This window comes from Colletotrichum paranaense (assembly GCF_030867605.1).
Source record: "Colletotrichum paranaense strain IMI 384185 chromosome Unknown Scaffold_4.1, whole genome shotgun sequence".
In the NCBI taxonomy this organism is placed as follows: Eukaryota; Fungi; Ascomycota; class Sordariomycetes; order Glomerellales; family Glomerellaceae; genus Colletotrichum; species Colletotrichum paranaense.
The window spans coordinates 2,026,465-2,046,873 of record NW_026848962.1 but is presented as its reverse complement, the minus strand read 5'-3'; the positions used below and the strand labels follow the sequence as shown (position 1 = coordinate 2,046,873).

The 20,409-nt window shown below is 50.6% G+C and overlaps 6 protein-coding genes across 6 annotated transcripts; 3 read left to right on the top strand and 3 right to left on the bottom strand.

Moving 5' to 3' along the window:
- Nucleotides 1-811: 811 nt before the first annotated feature.
- On the top strand, nucleotides 812-5,158 carry CPAR01_05681 (ATP-binding cassette sub-family B member 5; the record flags this gene model as incomplete). Its single annotated transcript, XM_060489957.1, has 11 exons — nucleotides 812-913; nucleotides 972-1,159; nucleotides 1,215-1,871; nucleotides 1,924-2,203; nucleotides 2,256-2,402; nucleotides 2,466-3,207; nucleotides 3,258-3,427; nucleotides 3,479-4,008; nucleotides 4,062-4,177; nucleotides 4,233-4,423; nucleotides 4,475-5,158. The coding sequence occupies 11 exons, from the start codon at nucleotides 812-814 to the stop codon at nucleotides 5,156-5,158; spliced, it is 3,807 nt and encodes a 1,268-aa protein (XP_060351423.1).
- A 1,682-nt stretch (nucleotides 5,159-6,840) lies between these two features.
- Nucleotides 6,841-7,668, top strand: CPAR01_05680 (uncharacterized protein; the record flags this gene model as incomplete). The annotated part of the gene is made up of 1 exon (XM_060489956.1): nucleotides 6,841-7,668. The coding sequence occupies one exon, from the start codon at nucleotides 6,841-6,843 to the stop codon at nucleotides 7,666-7,668; it is 828 nt and encodes a 275-aa protein (XP_060351422.1).
- Nucleotides 7,669-8,747: 1,079 nt separating this feature from the next.
- On the top strand, nucleotides 8,748-9,850 carry CPAR01_05679 (uncharacterized protein; the record flags this gene model as incomplete). Its single annotated transcript, XM_060489955.1, has 3 exons — nucleotides 8,748-8,865; nucleotides 8,960-9,005; nucleotides 9,061-9,850. The coding sequence occupies 3 exons, from the start codon at nucleotides 8,748-8,750 to the stop codon at nucleotides 9,848-9,850; spliced, it is 954 nt and encodes a 317-aa protein (XP_060351421.1).
- A 1,660-nt stretch (nucleotides 9,851-11,510) lies between these two features.
- Nucleotides 11,511-11,736, bottom strand: CPAR01_05678 (uncharacterized protein; the record flags this gene model as incomplete). Its single annotated transcript, XM_060489954.1, has 2 exons — nucleotides 11,511-11,566; nucleotides 11,631-11,736. The coding sequence occupies 2 exons, from the start codon at nucleotides 11,734-11,736 to the stop codon at nucleotides 11,511-11,513; spliced, it is 162 nt and encodes a 53-aa protein (XP_060351420.1).
- A 2,978-nt stretch (nucleotides 11,737-14,714) lies between these two features.
- CPAR01_05677 (isoflavone reductase) lies at nucleotides 14,715-15,752 on the bottom strand (the record flags this gene model as incomplete). Its single annotated transcript, XM_060489953.1, has 3 exons — nucleotides 14,715-15,167; nucleotides 15,237-15,665; nucleotides 15,723-15,752. The coding sequence occupies 3 exons, from the start codon at nucleotides 15,750-15,752 to the stop codon at nucleotides 14,715-14,717; spliced, it is 912 nt and encodes a 303-aa protein (XP_060351419.1).
- A 986-nt stretch (nucleotides 15,753-16,738) lies between these two features.
- Nucleotides 16,739-18,301, bottom strand: CPAR01_05676 (major facilitator superfamily transporter; the record flags this gene model as incomplete). Its single annotated transcript, XM_060489952.1, has 3 exons — nucleotides 16,739-17,492; nucleotides 17,550-17,925; nucleotides 18,055-18,301. 3 exons carry the CDS (start codon nucleotides 18,299-18,301, stop codon nucleotides 16,739-16,741), a joined length of 1,377 nt encoding a protein of 458 aa, XP_060351418.1.
- Nucleotides 18,302-20,409: the final 2,108 nt, after the last annotated feature.

Sequence of the window (20,409 nt, the reverse complement as noted above, 5' to 3'; positions counted from 1 at the left end):
CGCCTTTCTGCACCAGTGAATCTCTTGCCAGAGGCAGAGAGATAGGCGGACGGTTGGACGGGGCGTACGAGCTGCCCGCGGGACCCGGTTCTCGGGGTTTCTGGGTCTTTAGGCCCCGATATTTATCTCGAAATGATACCTGAAATGACGCGCAGGTCTTAAATTTTGGTTGAATTCGGGTTTTCTCCTAATCTACGTTGTCGAGGTAGCTGAAAACGTCGTGTTCTGTGGGTTTTCTGGGGCAGGGGGTGCGGTCGAGGACTCTTGGATTCCCGCACTCCGCGGTTGGCAAGCGCATGGCAGGCGCATGGCGGGTGCGCGGGCAAGGGGTCTTGGCGTCCCGCCCTACCGGCGCCCCAGTGCGGGACGGAAGGCGCTGGGCCACCGGCGCAATCGATCTGCGTGTGAACCTAGACCGGCCCGGGGCGGGGTCGGCCTCCTTTCTCTGCCTGCTGCCCATTTTGGCAGGCGAAGCCATGATTAGGTTTGTTTTGAGACGCGAGCTTCGTATTTTAGAAAGAGCCTCCAGCGCTGCTTTTTTTCCGAGCCGTGCGTGAAGGAAGCTTTCCCTGCCCTGTCTTCGTCTCAGTCTTTCCCTTTTCTGCATCTACTACGCGGCAGCGGGCAACAACACCATCCTTATACTTTGCTCGCCCCGTCTGAACCTCGCACCTTTCATCCATTTTTGACATCGTCTGCTCCTTCCCACACTTTCTAAGTACATAAACCTTGTGTCTCCTCCCCCCTCTCCCACCGGCCTGCTGCTCTTGCTCGATACTCGCATTTCTTCGCGAGACGCAGATCAAGCACGATGGAGAAGGCAGGTGTCTCCTCGAGCTCTGCATCCGCCGAATCAGAAAAGATCTCGAACAAAACCGACGGCAAGACGACGACAGGTTTCGGGGGATTTCTGGTGCGGCACTCTTTTTATGGGATGGGACTGGCAGGCAGACGGACTAACACCGTGGCAGAGAGTCTTCAAGTATGGAGAACCGATCGACTATGCCCTCGAGGCAGTCGGCATTCTTGCTGCCATCGCTTCTGGCGTGGCCCTGGCGATGATGAACCTGATTATTGGTGGTATGATGAACCTGATGAGCGACTTCTCATCCATCACGGCAGACCCTGATAAGTTCATGGCCAAAGTCAGCAAGAACGCGTACGGAACCTGTGCAACGCGTCCTGATTCTATAAGTTATCTGACTATTTCTCAGACTCTATTTCGTTTACATTGGCATCGCCCGATTCGCCACGACTTACGTCTACTCCGCACTCTTCACCTACGTCGCCTTCAAGCTTACCCGCAACGTTCGACGAACATACCTCCAGGCCGCCTTGAGCCAAGAAATCAGCTTCTTCGATCGCGGAACTGCTGGCTCTATTGCGATGCAAGCCACTACGAACGGCAAACTGATTCAATCCGGAATCGCTGAGAAGCTCGGCCTTTTCTTCTCCTCCATCTCTACATTCGTCGCCGCCTTCATCATAGCTTTCGTCAGCCAGTGGAAGCTGACTCTAATCATCAGCTGTATCGTGCCGGCAATTATTGTGGTCAGCGGAGGAATGGCAGCTCTCGACTCAGGGCTCGAGACTAAGATCCTCCAGATCAACGCAGAGGCAGGAACCTATGCCGAAAGCGCTCTTGGAAGCATTCGCGCTATCAAAGCTTTCAGCCTTGAATCCCGCATCATGCACAGGTACAGCTCCTACCTTGGCAACTCTCGTGCCATTGGGGCGAAGAAAAGTCCCATCTACGGTGTCATGTTCGGCTGGCAGTACTTCATTGTCTACGCAGGCATGGCCTTGGCGTTTTGGCAAGGAATCGCTATGGTAGCCCGCAAGGAGGTGGACGGTGTTGGCACAGTATTCACGTCAGTTTCCCGCGAATCGACAGTTTCCTTCTGCTAACCGTGATTTCTGCAGAGTTCTCTTCTCGGTCATTATCGCCTCAACATCCATCAACGGTATCGCTCCTCACATAATGGCGTTCAGTCGCGCGGCAACATCTGCTTCCGAACTTTTTGCCTTGATCGACAGGCACTCCGAGATCAACCCCTTCGACGACACCGGCAAGGTCCCTGACACCGTATCCGGCCACATCGACATTCGAGGGCTTACCTTCAGCTATCCTACACGACCCGACACTCGAGTTCTGCAAGATTACTCTCTCAACATTCCCGCTGGCAAGGTTACGGCTCTCGTGGTATGTTTTGCAGTCGCTCGAATGTCAGAATCTCACACTAAATACAACACAGGGAACCAGTGGCTCTGGTAAAAGCACCATTATCGGCCTCCTGGAGAGATGGTATGACCCCGCCTCTGGTTCTATTCACCTCGATGGAAACAATATCCGTGACTTGAGTCTCGGCTGGCTACGCACCACTATGAGACTAGTTCAACAGGTACGGCAAGGCCCACGATAGACATCAGTGTACCCGGGGGTGTCAAGTGCTGACCAGCCACAGGAACCTGTTCTCTTCAACGGCACGGTCTTTGAGAACATTATCAATGGTCTAGTTGGAACCCCTTGGGAGATGGCTTCGAAGGAAGACCAGATGGAGCGCGTGAGACAAGCTGCTAAGATTGCGTTCGCTGATGAGTTCATCACCAACCTCCCCGAAGGCTACGACACACGCATCGGCGAGCGAGGTGGGTTATTGTCTGGCGGCCAAAAGCAACGCATTGCTATCGCTCGAAGTGTCATCTCTGAGCCAAAGATTCTTCTGCTCGACGAAGCGACGAGTGCCCTGGACCCTCACGCCGAAGGCATTGTACAACAAGCCCTAGACAGCGCCTCGAAAGACCGGACGACAGTGGTCATTGCCCACAAGCTTGCCACAATTCGCAACGCAGACAACATCGTGGTCATGTCTAAAGGAAGGATTGTTGAGCAAGGAAAGCATGATGAGTTGGTAGCACTCAATGGAACCTACGCGAAGCTGGTCAAGGCTCAAGACCTGTCCATCAAGGAGAAGAGCAGCCATGATGACAGCTCTGAGGACGACTCGACCGAGGCGGCTGAGCCTGTTCAATCGCTCGCCAAGTACGACACCGAAGTCGCCCTGCGTCTCACTACGTTCAAGAACATAGAAGACTTCAAACTCTACAAGCAGACTGGATTGGTCCACACAATCGGTAAACTGATTCGTTCAACTCCGGAGCTTAGGATGTGGTACGGAACGGTTTTCATCGTGTGTATACTGGGAGGTGAGTTGAGCTTAGCGAAGAAGCATCGGCATGAGCTAATCCAGCATCAGCTGCTGTTTACCCTGGACAGACGCTTCTGTTGTCCAAGGTCATGGATGTCTTCTCGTCGCCGGATATGGTCAAGAGCGGTGAATTTGTTGCCTTGATGTACTTCGTCATGTCAATCGGCACCATCATTGTGTATTTCATCATGGGATGGGCGACGAACATTATTGCTCAGGTAAGCTTCTTTGGTTTGTTCTATTTCGCATCGAGTCACTAACTCCTTTAGACCCTCAGCCAGAAAGTCCGCAAAGGTCTCCTGGGCGGTATGCTCAAGCAAGATCTTCGCTTTTTCGACAGAGCAGAGAACACGGTCGGCGCGCTCAACAGTCGCATCGACTCGATGGCCCAAGCTGTGCTCGAACTGATGGGCTTCAATGTCGCCCTCGTCATTCTTTCCTTTTTCAACGTGGTCGCTAGCAGCATCCTTGCTATCGCAATCTCCTGGAAGCTCGGCCTTGTCGGTGTCTTCGCCGGTATGCCTCCGCTGCTTGGTGCAGGCTTTGCTCGTATCCGCATCGAGACAAAGCTAGACTCCAAGGTGGACGAGAAGTTTTCGAAGAGTGCCTCTCTAGCATCCGAAACTGTCAATGCAATCCGAACGGTCTCATCGCTAGCGATAGAGAAAAGTGTCATCAGGAGATACACCGGCGAGCTGGACCACGCCATCTCCAGCTCGACCATGCCTCTTTTCAACATGATGATCTGGTTCGCCCTTACTCAATCCATTGAGTTTTTTATTCTGGCGCTTGGCTTTTGGTAAGCACACTACTGTTCTCGCCCTCCCGTCTGCTTTTAGACTAACAAATCAGGTGGGGATCTAAACTCGTTTCTCAGGGAGAGGTCTCATTCTCTCAATTCATTGTTTCCTTCATGGGTGTCTTCTTTTCAGGACAAGCCGCAGGCATGATCTTCAGCTTTTCCAGCAGTAAGTACCAGTCCCCGATGGGGATCTTCGATTACTGACCGCATGGCACCATCAGGCTTCACCAAAGCAAACGCTGCTGCAAACTACTACTTCTGGCTCACGAGTCTCGAGCCAACGATCCAGGACACAGATGACAACCAGGAGAAGGGCCCATCGAATGGCTGTAGCTCCATTGACTTTGAAAACGTCCAGTTTTCATACCCCTTGGCCCCAGATAGCCGCGTTCTCAAGGGTGTTTCTCTCACAGTGAGTCTTTCCATCTGCTCGAGATGGTCCAGCTCAACTAACAACCGTCAGATCGATCGCGGCCAATTTGTGGCATTTGTGGGTGCTTCCGGTTGCGGCAAAAGTACAATGATCTCACTACTCGAACGCTTCTATGACCCAACCAGCGGGGCCATCACCATCGACAACTCCGCTCCCCTCACGGCCATCTCTCCTCGCCTCTATCGCAACAAACTCGCTTTAGTCCAACAAGAACCCACCCTCTTCCCCGGCAGCATTCGGGAGAACATCGCAGCCGGAATCGATATTGGTCCTGAAGAGCAAGTCGACGATGCCGTAATTGAAGAAGCATGTCGGGCTGCCAACGCATGGGACTTTGTGAGCTCTCTTCCCGAAGGTCTCAACACGCCGTGTGGTCAAGGAGGCAACCAGCTTTCAGGAGGACAGAGGCAACGCATCGCTATCGCTAGAGCGCTGGTCAGGAATCCCAGCGTCATTCTACTGGATGAAGCCACCAGTGCCTTGGACACGGAGTCGGAGAAGGTGGTTCAAAAGGCTTTGATGGAGGCAGCCGCAACGGGGGATCGCATCACCATCGCGGTGGCGCACCGCCTCTCGACGGTCCGTGATGCCAACCGGATTTGCGTCTTCTACGGCGGGCGCATTGTGGAATCGGGTACCCATAATGAACTGATTGAGCAGGGAGGCATGTACAAAAAGATGTGTGAGGCCCAGAGTCTGGATAGAGCGGCTTAGACGTGGATGTGAACGAACGTGAATCCGAGTTCGGCGCGGCGATTTTCGTCATCTGCATGGCATGGCGAGCGATAATTCGCTTTCACTTCTTGTAAGACTTAGATTTTTAGAATACCCAAGAGTGAGCTGTCTCCTCTGGATTGCCGTAATAGGAAAGTAGTTGTTAAATAGTACTTTCGCCGCGAAGGAACGACACCTAGAGAGACGGCCCAGCGCTATTCGACTCACCCGCGTCTGTCTGGCGCCTTCATTTCCGTGGCACTATAGTCATATTCATGCATCACCGTCCTCTCGCTTGTCAACCTCCCATCCGGTGTTGAGTTGTTCACGAACACAATTGCTAAATCTGTAGGGCTAGATCTGTAGAGCTAAATCTGTAGAAAATCAAAAGCAGCCGGTACTCCATGTATGAAGTGCCGGGCACGACGGTTGTCGTCTGGAATGACTGGCTGCCGCACGCTCTCACTATGCAGATGGACTTTGGCCAGCCATTCGCTGACGCATCAAATGTTAGACGTAGTTGACAACATTTTCAGGTTTGTATATCTTCAATCCAAGGCAGTCAAAAGAATAACGTCAAAAATGCTCTTTGCCACGCCGTAGAGATGGAAGCTTACGCCGGGGTCTCTCACGGCCATCTTGGCTGTGCAGTCAATCGAGGACCATCGAAAAAATTGAATATAGGGAAACATTCGAGACCACTGAAGTTTCCTGGGCACTTCTGATGTTGAGCTACCTTATCTTGGCGTAGGTAGAAGGACCATTGTGGACAGCTTCGCTGTTCACCACAAGTGAGACCTCTACAGCGTAAGGCAGCCTATGCATGTCAGCGCCTACCTATATGTAAATGATAGTCACCAGTGTACGGTTACAGGCTGCCGTAGCCGGCCTGGCGCCAGCCCTGAATGATCTCCCCACGCTCTCCCCAACACGTCCGAAAACGCCCCACCGCAGCACATGCTAAGCCTCGCAGTCCTGGGCGATCGGCTGGCGGTGTTTTGCAAGGCAGACAGAACCATCTGCACATCCATGCCTGTGAAGTGCCTGTAAATGGGCAAAAGGAATGCCAGAGAACCAAGCTATTGCAGCATCTGCCAGTTGCGGTTGAATAGGATCATTTTGAGATAAACGTCAAATTTTCAAGATACAGACAGATGCGTGAGGATCTCGTTCTTAGCTACTTGGTCACATAGAGCTCACGCATGTATTATCCAGGCGGGCCAGGAGACAGGCAGGTACCTAACGATGTCTCAATTCCTGCGCCGCATACCTCATTTTTGCAACAAATTCGGGGTTCCAGCGGTGACCAATCAGCGGCTGCCACTCGAACAAAAGTAGAGTGACATGAATTCTCTTCTTCAGGCTTAGTGCCTGATAGCGCTCACTGCCTCCAGCGTATTTTCCAAACTGAGAATAGCCTCCTTCTGTCAGTCACGACGTCACTGTCGCCCAAATATACTATATATCAGTTCCTGAGTGACGCCGAGACGTCAAATCTCCCAGCTTCATCACGACCTCGCGAAAAATAGTTGAACGAAGCCATCACCACTTATAACTTCCTCAACGCTATCGAAGCTATAGACACAGCCAACTTTCTCCCCCAAGAAATATTGTACAAGTTATTCCATTCCATCAAAGCACTATAATAGCAGCATACCGACCATTCCCAAACCATACCCATCATGAGTTCAGTCTCGTCTGGAAGCTCGGACTACGATGACGCGCCACCTGGTTACAAGGAAGCAATCGATTCGGGAAGCTTCGTGTCACCAAGCGACAGCGGCATAATCAGCCAGCTCGACATCCAAGCCATTGGCTATGACACAACCCAGGCCCTCACGGGCAACAAGCTGGAGGATATCCCGGTGTGTCGCGTTGGCTCAGGCGAGCTAGAGTACACATCCATCCGGCTAAAGAAGAGCTCCAACTCCTGCGCTCTCGTCCGCGGATCCGACTCTAGCCAGACACCTCTGTTATCGACAATCTACCGTTGGGGCCCCGGTCGGCGTCCCAGAATGAAGATCCTAGCACCGGGAACTACCGCCACGGTGGAAGAGGCGATCAACTCGGATCACCTCGTCTGCGAGGTAGTCGAAGTCAAAAGCCGCAACATGATGTCGCGCACGCAGGAATTCAAGACGTCTTTCGGCACCTTTGAGTGGCGCTACGGCGGGCGCGACGAGCGCAAGGAAGCCTCCGAGGCGTCCTCCCTCTTGGTCTTGGAACGCACTGACGACGCTGCCACGGCCTTGGCTGGTGATAGTGGCAAGGTGGGCAAGCACGGCGTCCCGGTCGCTCAGCTTGTGCGCAACAAGGAGCTCCGGACCCAAGGCACGAGTCGTTGGATGGGCGGCAACGGCGGGCGTTTGATTATGAACCTTGGAATGTGGGCGGATGATAAGAAAACGACTACCAAGGACGCCGAAGCTTTCATCGTCGCCAGCTGTATCCTCATGCTCAAACGGGAGGCTGATCGGTTCAAGGACAATACGATTGCCGCCGTTGTCTAAGACAGATAGGATTGGGTGGCCCGTAGATGATGAGATTATCTATGAGGAGGCCTGTGAGCGGCGAATAGTGTTTTTTTTTTTTACCTTTTTTATAACATGGCGTCAGGTGTGGAAGGAAGTGTTCAGGAAAACTGTGTTGATATCCTGTTGGTATTCGGGTTTTTTCTAGCACTTAGGAACACTAGACCGTTTTAAATCAAACTCAAATCAAACCTTGAATCAATACGCTTTTGTTCGCAAATCTGATAAATGCAGGGGGCCATACGATGGAAGACGATGCACGTTACTTGCAACGGCTACACGTGGTAGTTACTTGAATCACAGAAGGGCATGAGTATTCAATCAAAGACTTTCCATGGGATTTTGTTTAGAGAAATGAATCCAGGTCACTCAACTTTTGGTTCTAGTGGAAGGGTTAAGCGAAGCCAAGCGCGGGTTCAAGCATAGTTGCGACTCACCCGGAAGAGGCTCGGCATGGAATGAGCAATGGAGGCATCGCATTCTTCCAATGCTTCATAGGAAATGATAGACGCTCATTCAAGTGCACAAGCATGGTGGATTACTTAAAGTCTGATGGTTACTACCTTAGTATGATTTGTCTGCTTGAAAGGATGGCGTCAGTTCACAAGGGCTAAAGAAGACATTTAAGAAAGTGGTTAAATGTCAAGGCCCTGTTGAGGCACCCTCTACTATAGTCCGTGGCAGTAAATCGAAAATTGTAGAACTTTTCTTTCGTCGACCTTGGCAGACGGCCGGTTTCAATCCTGCAATTTCTGGCACCGTCGAGTTTGCAGGAATTGGCTTGGAAGAAAGGCAATAATGCCCTACATAGAAGTCGCCTTTGACTGGAGATGATGCAGTACTCGGCGTTAAGACATCTTCCCTTCCAAGGATGCGCAACAGAAGATTTGAGAACCCGTTTCTGGTTGTTTCCAAACCACAGACAGCAGCCTTTTCAAGTTGGAATGTTCTACTCTCAGACTACTTTACCTGCCCAATAGCCTGCATTTATCAACCATGAAGCATCCAAGCCTCATGGTACTATCACTTGTTAGTCTTCTAAATTCCGACGCATCACCATGGCTCCGCCAGGTATTACCGGTAATTCTTCGCGCAAAAGATCAGCTTCACCGTTACCTAGCGATGAAAATCATCGCTACGAGTTACGCAGCAAAGCAAAGGTAGTTTTCCTATTTTGTCATCGATCCCACACTTCTAAATGTCACACAACGGGACTTACTAATTTACTTCCACTTGTTAATTGATTTGTCCCTGGCCACCGAATGAAAAGCTAATGTCCTCAAGAAAGCGAAAGTTGGCCAGAAGCTAGGTTTCTTGTAAGTCTCTACGTCGAAGGTGTAAAGTGGGCTTATGCTGACAACAAAGTCCTAGATCACTACCAGCCGAGTTACGCAACATGGTCTATGATCTCACTCTCGTACAAAGACGAATCATCATCGACTGTGATCGCCGCAACATGCGTTTTCGACACAATCGAAACCATCCTGTCTCCGGTCCTCTCTTACGCACCTGCAAGACAGTTTACGCTGATGCCAGAGCTCTAATGTACTCAGCCACATTCGAGCTTGAGAACATGGATTACCTCGAGAAATGGCTGAGAACCCTCGGTTCAGGAGCTGTCGACATACGAGACATCAGATTGACACGGTCATTCCAAGCATACTTCGCTCAAAGTTACCGAGTTAATCTTCCGGTGCGGAACCAAAAAGATTACAGAGCTACCACGCGACAGGTTGCCAAACTCCTGAGTGGCTGCCGACATCTCGAAAATCTAGACTTGGGCTTCTTATACACTAAGAAGTTCCGGACGACGCCCCTCATCGAGAACAAAGATAACCCTGCGTACTGGCAAAAGGAGGCACGACTTCTTGCCGAGATGGTGTTCCGCGATTTGTTCGTCCTGCTAGTAGCGGCTAAGGCTTCCGGCAAGACAGTGGACCAAGTGGCGAGCTTACCCCAAATCTACCACAAGAACTTTGAGTGTATCAAACACCATCCCTCCAATGTGGGGAATTGCAATCCACAACGAGAAACAGCTTGTCACATGAAGTTATTGATTGCGAAGTACATCGGAAATCGATCACACCCCCGGAAGCCAGGTAGCCCAGCTTTTTTGGCATACCTTAGTCCATCTATGTCACAGCAACCGGGAACTAATTGAGCGCCAACGGCTAAAGATGTGTCGAAGTTACTGGAAAGCGAGCAGCGTTCCAGCAGTTGGATTGCCCTCAATGATATCCGGTTATACGCGACAAAACGAGCAGATAGCGGCGTCACAGGCATCACAAGCATCGCAGGCGAGATGAATCGTGCAGTTGAGCATTTGATAACACCGGGAAACACGGCATCTGCATGGGCAGCACATGAAGACTGGCAGCGGATTAGGAAGAAAGTTGAAGGTCAAAAGCATCATAGCTATTGATCCCTGTATTTACATTAGTTGTTAGCGGGAGGAAATGCAATTCGTAAATTGAACATGACTTGCAAGCAACGCTGAGATATGCGGCTTATCTTGTTTATCAGCCTCGCGCGTTCTCAAGGCAGAACATGATCCCTCAATGTATGCTAGTGACCAGTGATGTTTCAAGTAGGTTTTTGAAGGGGAAACCCAGCCGGAAAAGTAATCAAAGATTGTCATGTCTCTCATTGAAGGAGAGAACGATTTTTGTCATCATGGTGAGCGGCGTCGGCTTGTGGATAGGGAAGGCTGAGAATGGACTTATCGCATTGAAGGCGGTCCATATTCCAAATCTCAGGCTCGAGAAAGAAAAGATGGTCAACGGACTGTTCTGCGGACTTCGGGGGAATTTGGGTGAAAGAGATTAGCCTCTTTCAGAGCAAGATTGGCCATGCCTTTCACCTGGAAACAGTCAGTCGCTCATCAATATTTCCCAATTCAGATGTTGCACAACTTTTAGATGCAGGAGACCCATCGAGCCACAGATAATTACCTAAAGCATAGAAGGACTTATTATCACGGATCGAGCATGCCATCATAATCAAACACATCACTCCGAGGCGACGCTTGAAATCAAACACATCCGCCTTTATCATAGTTTGTTGAAACAATTCCGTGGCGAATGGCGTAGCCGTTTGGCGCATTGGCCAGTAATTCCGGCAGGAATCAAGGAATGGTCTTAATAGTATGTAATGACTAGCCAGAGGATTAGGATCTGGTGTCTAAAATTGGCATCGTGATGACAAGGAAGAACTTGGTTCGACTTCAAACAAAACATACCTCAACACTGGCCACTGATCCTAGCCCAAGTCTCCGAGCAATCTGTAACTGTTTGCGCTAACAAGCATTTATAATCCACGTCTCGGGCAAAAGTTCAGAATATGTAATTTGAATGCTTATACGAATTTATAGGGTATCAAAATGGAGCTTCTGCTTCTAAATTACAAAGATTGGTATGGCCAAATGACATCGCTTAGTAAAAGTTGTCGTTGCCTCTGAACGATGCCTGGTATCTCGTGATATTTGGCAGGTCGATTTCGGATTGCTAGCGGGACACGGAGATACAGGACATAGGCCGCCGTACAGCCTTGCTTGAGTCGATATTGATTATGGCGACCCTTTGTCTATGCCAATGTGACAAGTATCGCTGGTGTCCTGCACCGTGGTTTGGTGTGGGGTTCACTTAAGGAGCGTTGTACTTCATGTTTGCGCTGTCTCTATCTCGGTGTTCGCAGTCTTTCGTAATGTTTGTGGTGAGTGCGTGGTTACTGCAACCTAGAGTTGCGTACATTAGCTTCTGCTGTTGACTAACTGGTCCATCATATAGAAGATTTGGCTTACATTTTCGGCGTCGTTCAGTTGTTCACCGGTGGTTGATCCAGTAAATGAAGCCGCCCACACCAAATATACATGTACCAGCTGTGCACATAAGTCAGCTAAAGTTTCGGTTACAACCACGCAGCTCTGGTGTAAGTCCACATACCCACTGCCAGTGTCTCTAGTACAGTGTGGTCGACGCTCCTTTTCATAATCTCGTGACCAACTTCCATCATCCCCTCCTGGATGAGTCGCGTATCGAGAACAGGCATGTTGATTAAGTGGGTAGTAGATAAAGAAACGCGATTCCGAGGGACCAACGATAGAATGCAAATGAGTGCAACTAATCAGAAGGAGACGCGCAACGATCGCCGGGATCAAGAAACTGAACGAGCCTTTCTTTTGCAGACGAACTAAAACAAAGTTGTGGTGCTGGGTGCCCATATATCATCAAATTCTAGGTCTCTCCGATCGCGTCGTCCCACATCACAACCATGCCGGTGCGACGGGGGAGGGCCAGGGTTCGTGGGATAATCACCAGATAATGCCAAGAGATTCGAAGCGCCAACCTGGGTCTGTATGGTCATTCCCACACACGCGGGCTTGGGAATGGGCTCATGTCATCTCATTTCGGTTTCAAAAGGGGGTGCAGCAAATGCGAGAGGATTGCGTTATCACAGCCAGAGGAGATGGTCCCATTGACTAAAAGGTAGTTTCGGGGCCGCCCTTGAACTGGGCTGGTACCGGGCCTTGGGGTCGCATTCTCGTCGAAGAACCCCACCAACTCATCTGTCACCTGGGGTTTGTGGGTTTTTCCAACCTTGATTTACGGATCTACGAACCACTACCGATGACTACTAGACATTTGAACTAACTAGTCTACTTCAATGCGCTGTCGCCTGCACGTCTAAGAAGTGAAGCCGTTCAGCCAACCATTCTTTTGTCATTCATATTTTCCATTACAGCATCTCCTGTCCTTTCCCCCTTCAAGTTTTACCAACAGCACAGCCTCACACCATTGTCCTGCGACTTTATCGCGATGTGAAGCCCAAGTGAGTCCATTCTGAGGCGAGAACAATGTGGGCCCCCACCGTTTCAGCCTCCTGAAACAAGGAGGATCTACGGAGAGTTGCGTGAACCCCTGCCCAACTGAATGCCGCGTCGGCTCATCTACCCTCTCCGTCCGCCGGCCGGAGCATTGTATTACATTAGACGGCGAGGAGTTCCTCATCGTCCAATGTCAGGAACCAATCCAGCGATCACGTTCCTCGGTTGTGATCTTACGGGCAAGTGGAAACGAGCGCCGCTTCAGCCGCACCGGATTGCTAGACACCACTCGCTCAACTTCGTCCTATTGAAATTTCCGAGTCCGACTGGCTTAAATGCCCACAGCTCAACTGTCCATGAATGGCTCATTGCAATAAAGTTTTTACCTTTTGTAACGCTGCTAGCCAAGCTACAAACCTCACTTGGCAGCCGTGGCTCCCCCGATGTGACAAGCCGCGACGTCTTGGCCAAGCTCTTGGCCTCGTGTCTTCCAGCGCTGCCACGTCGGCACTTACGTGATTTGAGACGACCCAAGAATTTTCGGCCGCAGAAATAATCAACGGCATCTTCTCCAACTGGCAGTACCCACGGTTGTGGGAAGCACTAGTTCAACTTTCGAAGAACAATCGAACACGCTCGGTGGTGATCTTGTCGACCAAGGACTTTTATAAAGTCTTTTGCCTAGCCACCCAACGCAGTCTCCTTTCGCCCCTCTATCAGGCCCACACCAATGGAGAGCTCAGACATCAGCGCCACTGTGACGCGAAGGTAGATAAGAAGAATACCACCTGTGCATTGGTTCGGTAGCCGGATGATGCACATGATACCACACCAACTCTCATCGATGTGCTTCATCGTTCAGGGGCTCGCGTTGCAAAAGCCGTGTAAGGAATTCTAAGTGATGAACTTACCATCCGTCGTCGAAGCTTTGGTTATGCACAGCCTTCGTCGACATGTATTGGAGTCGGTTCACGGTATGATACCTCGGAGCCGGTCATCCAGCTCAATCTAATTCTCCAATAAATTCGGCAAGTGAATTGTTTCAGTAGAATCAATGATGAGGCTTTAGGTTCCTGACCATGTTCCATTGACAGCAAGTAGCAATGGAGCTATTATTTTCTAATTCTCTTAGGGTAAGCGATATCACCATGAGATTTCAAGGCTGAGGTTGCGAGATGGATTCTGCGGCTACTTAATATCCAGGACTGAAAGGAAAAACATCAACGCTTAGATTGCCGCTAACGCGACGTACTGTGGCACTAATCTCGAAGGTCGAATCTCGCCGCAGATCGCGAAACGTAAGGTAGGTATTGATCCAAATGGGTAAAGTAACTTCATCTTGAGGTTCTTAGGAAATCGCCACAATGCATAAGCTCATGCTGTCCTAGTATACCTCATGCGTTCATAATGTCTCGGCAATGGGAATATTGGATTAAATTTTCGTTCAGAACTTAGCCAAAGGACATTCTTCTCACTGAAGAGCTCATGCATACGGGCACACTCGTGAAGTGAATGACGAAGCAGAGCCCCCGCCCCCGAGCCAAATCATAGGACCTAGATACGTTGACTTAAGGTAGTTTAAAGCGCACTACTGACCTCTATCAAGTCAGAGCAACCATGAATAAGACTTGCCGATACCAATGCGGATCCAATTCTGAGTCGGACGAGCCGGAAGAAGATCTTAGAACGATCCTAATCGTTCCCTAGCAGAGGTTTTCCGAAGCTCAAGCGAGAAACACTGAGCATTAAACCAACGAATATATCGCCAGGTGGGATATGTCAGATCTAAGGTAGGCGATGTACCACATGCCCACGGGCAAGTAGGTCAACCAGGACAAGATGTCAACAATATGGAAGGAAACTGATAGAGGAGTTGTAATTGAATCCTTTTCAGTCAGGTCAGTGAACTCCCGAGAAGTCTGATGTTGCCTTTTGTTCTACCTCGTTACGGGAACTTCATCGCAAGCCCCCTTTCAAGAGACTATCAACGAATGCTTCTGCCGTACTTACTCAGAGTAGTAAATAGCTGGCATACGCATAAACGAATTACACTATAATTAAACAGACTGAGAGCAAAGCGCGTATTAAATGAAGAATGTAGAGGGAGGACTGTACTTCAGACAGACAGTTGAATTGCACTTGAAAACACACATTCAGACAGACTTTGCTCATTTTGCTCGTCTATATTGCTATTCGGCTTTTTCTATGTGCTGTGCTCCTTAATGTATCCCCTGACAACCTCCCGCAAGTCACTTTGGGGAAGTTCCAGAACCTTGTTTGACTTATCTTCCTCCTTGATAGTGTGGCCGGGTACGTCGCCAAACCAGTACTTTTGCAAAAACTCCTCAAAGGGGAAACGTCCCCCAGCTTTGAGCTTCTCCTTGCCCTCCTTCTCTGCCTCATCGGCAGTCTTATGCTCGACCGTGAACTTTGACCCCGTCTCCTCCTCAAAGAGCTTGTGGAGCTGGTTCTGTGTGACTTCGAATTCGACAATGTTGATGTACTTGTTGGCGGTTTCGGCGGGGTGTTGCAGCACCGCGACAATGCCCTCAGCGAGGAAAGCAAGCGACGTCGTCGAGACCTTTTGGTTTCCGGAGTCGAAGATTGTGATGCTCTTGTTTTCGAGTGAAATGCCGTAGATTCCTCGGGTGATGCTCTGTTAGGAAGCGGTTAGTTACACCCTCAGGAAGTCAGACAACTTGAAGTGTCGATGGCGAGGACTTACCCAGTCGAAGAAAAGACTTGTTCCAATACCAGTCCAGGTAAAGCTTGGGTTAGCCTCCGCCTTCTTGATCAAGTAGTCGACTGCGGCCGTCTTGGACTTGAGCCAGTCGCCAAGAATCTCACCCTCCAAGGTGCGTGTGTTGAGGCCATACTCGGACGGGATGAAGCGCTTCACGCCAGCAGCGATCGCCGCATCGATGAGCGGGTCTTGTGAACCGGGAACGATGACAGCGACAGTGGAGATAGCAGAGATGACGGCATCCTGACCGGCAAAGGCAGCCGTGAGGGATTCAACAGACGAAAGGTCTGCCTTGCGGACGGCGACGCCAGACGGGAATGTTGCGGTGGAAGCTTCACGGGAGATGGCGGTTACTTCAAATCCCTTTTCTAGGAGGGCTTTGACGACTCGCAGACCAACGAGGCCGGATGCCTGGATTCAGTTGTGAGCTTCGGTCTCATGTCGCAGTGTTGTCCAGTCACTACTTACACCAACGACGGCAACTGTTTTGATGGACATTTTGAATAGTATTTGATATTGATCGACGAATATAGCGCAACAAAAACCCGAGAGAGCGAAGACTTCGCATGCAAGGCACCAGATCTAGCTATTTATACGTGAAGATAGAGCTTACAAACAAGGGGATTTCTGCCCCTCCAACCCCTCCATCCCCGTCATGAACTCTAAGGTTTGCGCCATCTGGCATACCGGTTCTGGTTCCGCGGAGTGCAACCCTACGCGGGGGCTCTATATTCAAGCTTCCCCGAACACAAAAAATAGTGACACTTTCGCAGCGATACCCACGCAGTTGCCCTTGCATCATTTTAGATCGACGATATGCCGCTGGTGGCCCTGGCAGAGCCTGGCAAGGTGGCATGAGACCCCATATAGTCCTTGTTTATGGGTCGAAGCCCGGGTGTCCTTGCCGGGTAGCAATGGCGAGTCAGGGCACCCGGCTCCCACTTTGTGCAACCTGTTATCTAGACGGCTCCCACTCCTCACTTTCCACCGTCCATTAATACGGAGTAGGTTCTTGAATAACTTGGCACACACTTCCATAGCCCTCGGTTTCTCCAGGCGGTTCCTTCGCCATCGGGACTGGCCGTCTGCGGTACCTGACGGCAGCACCGTGACAGGGGGTTTCCGACATTCCGCACCTGGATATGCTTGAAGATAAACTGCCGCAGCTGCGAGCCGACCATGGGTCACGGCTGCGGCCCGGAAAGAGATTTAGCTCCGTGGAGTCCATTGCTACTGTGACGTAGCTGGCAGTCGCACTGCCGGCCCATCTCACGAGATCTTTCGTCTCTTCAACTTGACAGCTTTGAGAACAGGAGTCAATTGGGCTTGAGCCACCTATATCAAAAAGTGGCAATCTCGTCGTCTAAGAAACCCATGACCAAATCACATTACTCGTAGATCAGGTATCGGAAATGGGTGATGATATCTCTGTATAACTTTTTGCATGTAACTAATCATATGTACAACACAGCCAAGGAGGCATCTCAAACCGCCTTGTTCAGCTTCCAGCCACCAGCAAACCCGCGCGAAATGCAAATCGTGACACCGCTAGCCGCAAGGCAACATCCCGACCAGATCCAACCGCTCAAGTATCCATGCGACCTGGACAGCGCACCAGCAATGGGCGATCCGAACAGGAGTGCCACCGACATGACAGTAAATGCCATGCCAAATCTGGTACCCATGTAACTTTTGTCAGCTGTAAGCTTGACGAACGTAGTCGGCTGCAAGCCGAAGAATGTTCCGCTGAAGAAGCCGTACACCACAGTGACGGCAATGAGTGAAGCCTGGCTGTTCGTCGCCGCGAAGCAAAAGGCGGCAATCGACATGACGAAGACGGCGCTAGCAATCATGTTCATGATGCCAATGTAGGGTGCAAAGAAGTTGGGGATGATGCGCCCAACAATAGAGGCGCCGTTGAGCATCGAGAGGAGGTAAAGCGCGACATTCTCGCTGGCCATGTGGTTCTCGAGGGCGTAGCTCTGCACGTAGACATACGGCGTGTACATGCCCAGGAAGAGCAGACAGCAGGCGCCGAGGAAGAGAAGGAACGGGAGGTCGTAGAAGACGGACTTGTCGACGAGCGGTCGCCGCTTGAGAGGGATCTTGAGCTTCGATGTCTTGATGACGAGGTTGGCTACGCCGAGCGTCACAAGCGCGATGAGCGCGAAGACGAGGACTGTCCATCGGAAGCCGATCTTAGGTTGGATTGCTCGGAACATTGCTGGTAGGACGAGACTGCGCACAATGTTAGTCGACTCTAGGCTCTAGGCTCTCGCTCAATGCGACACTTACCCGCCAACACCGCTACCGTTGGCCGCGATGCCATTGGCAAGCGCGAGCCTAGTAGAGAACCATTGCGATGGGAGTGCGACGCCTAGCGTAGACAGACATCCGGTTCCCAGGCCGATGATGAGACCCTGGCAGAGTAGGAACTGCCACAGGTTCTGGCAGAAGGCTTGGAGGATAAGTCCGATCAGCACCAGGATGGATCCTACCACCAGCAGGTATCGTGAGTAGCCCAGGTCGTAAATTGGGCCGATGATGAAACCCAAGAAGACCATCAGGAAGTTCTGCAGGGAACCAATTGTCGAGATCTCAAAGGCAGTGTTGTTTTTCAGGAGATCAGACTGGTAGTAGGCCTGAAAGGCGCCGAAACTCGAGATGAGACCTGGAACGATACCCGGTCAGCGAACCACATTCCAAGAGGAGGTTGTCCCATGTTGGCGTTGCCGCTGCAACAACATCTCACGATGGTTGCATCGCGTAAAACGCGAGTCTAGAGATCGATCTCGCTTACCCCATGTGTTAAAGTAGATGAAGAAAGACCCAAGGATGTGGAGCCATGCTTGCAAACCACCGTCTGGAGGTCCAGCAGGGGTTGTTGTTGACTTCTCTGCAGTAGGTGATGCTTGAGACGATGATGTCGGAGGGCTGTCGTTACTGCTTGTGTTGTCTGTCGCAATAACGGAGGTGTCTATCGCGGCCTCGCGTGTGCTGGCGTCCTTCTCCTGGTCCCTTGGACTCTCATTCGAAGTTGAAGTCATTGTCGACTGATCAAATCATCCGAACCCAGATCCGTCCTATGTTAGCGGCTCAGGGCGGGATGCCAAAGTCTATCCCGGCTTCAAATGATCTGAAAGATTGCGATAACCGCCTTATCAGTGCGCCAATGCGACAAAGTAGAGAACGAAAGAAAGTTTAAGTGATTGAAAGGGGGTGTGTGAGTTAGCATCAATTGGACAATGCAGGGTCTCAGTCGAGAAACGCGGTTCGGCAGTAGGCAAAATACTCCCGAGCCACGTCTTCTTACGCTCATCTAAGCAAAAAATTGCGTTGTCAAAGGCCCCTTTTTTCATGGGTTGTGGGGAAGTTTTTTGCCTTGGAATTTTTCTTCTTGTTCAATCGACTGACAAGATGAGCCGATGGTCTTGTATTGATTCAACCCACTTCCCTGTTCTCAATGCAACCCTTTATTGTTGATGTGATCGGGTCCCCCGACAGTACCCGCTCCGCACCGCGGCACCTGCAGGAGATCGCATCTACAATATTAGATGTGGCGCCTCGGTATGGCATCGGAACAAAACCGTCTTGAATTCTTCCTTGGGAATGGATAATCTTCAAGTAACAACAGGTGCCCTAGGTGTCAGGTTCTACCAAACTTGCAATCCGTATTAATCAAAAGCATCGCTTGACACGGCATCTATGAGACTCAATTCACTCCTCCCATCTTCTCTCAGATGGATGGCCAAAAACATTGAGAACGTGCTGGCGAAAGCGAGACCTCGGCCGGTGCCCGGGAAGGATCATCAGAGGTGCGGAATTCAAACCGGCGACAGCGCCAGTTTAGGCAGGCTAGCTCACTGATCTGCCGCGCGCGTCGGGTCGCCACTGGGGCAGAGTCCAGGGTTATGCTGGCCAGAATGCAACGGGTTTGACAACCTGCCAAAATGGGCTGACAACCCATCCACAGATCCAGCGGGATAGTTTTGCCCATTTCGGGTCAGAAACTGGGGCCGGATCTGACCATGTTTCGGCCGTTCTCCATTGACCATTGGTCGTGCGTTTTCGGCACTGACCGTTGACTGCTCGGGATTGTCGTAACCAAATTGAGATGGTATTGAAGAAATGACGTACGGTCATCACTATCTGTCGTGTTCTTTAGGTTCAAAGTAACCATGGTTGCTGGGCCGAACAACACCTTTTCTGAAAGTGCTCTGCTCAGCCCTGCCTTACCGTCATTTCCATTGATCAAATTTGATTTAACAATAGGAAGACGACCAGAGCAAGTCAACCAAAGGCTTTCAGAAAAAATCAATAGGGGAGGAGGGACTGGTATTGGCTGTTCTTACTAGGGTGTCTATTGCACGGACGCGACGACCCGAGGGTTCATATTAAGAAGGGCGAGCACTTCACGCGCCCATTCCAAGAACTCAATCTTGCGCACTATAACAAGAACTGGCGGCAATATTTGACGATCGCAACGGCTATCCATCATCATCATATCTTGATATGTCACAATGCAAGCGCATCATCAGATTTGCCGGAAACTCTTGTTTAGTGGCGCTACGCATAGAATGCAGATTGACCGGGCACTTCGAGGGGACTCTTGATGGAATGAATTCGGTCTGAAATAATTAATCTCCAAAATTCCTCGCCATTGAGATAATGAGCGCAAAGCGACCTGTCATCGTTCATGGTCGAGAAGCTTCTAGAATTCTCAACCTCATTGTGCTTACGCCCTAAGCTTCATCTGGATCCTAGGGCAACTACACTCTCCTTGGCGACAAGGTTCCGCGACCTGAAATACCTCGTGTTGCTACTAGAAAGGAATGTTCCAGTAGAAAGAGAAAGGATCTACGCTGTATGGTTGGACGCCCTCAAGAGTTCATGCATAGAGAATTGCTAGGTTAGCAAATTTGTTCAAGTTGAGATGACAGTCAAAGGGCGTCGCTTAAGCAGGCAACAACGTCTTACAACTTCTGTAGGCTTCTCCAGCGGCTGGGTTCGCTCTAGGGGCGGGGAACTAAGACCACATCATTATGATTATCACTCAACAGATGTTTTGGAAGAACAGCTGGCAAGTGTAAATAACAGGCCCTCAGGATGATCCGCGGATACACATAAGTAAGTGAGCTTATCATGGATCCGAGAG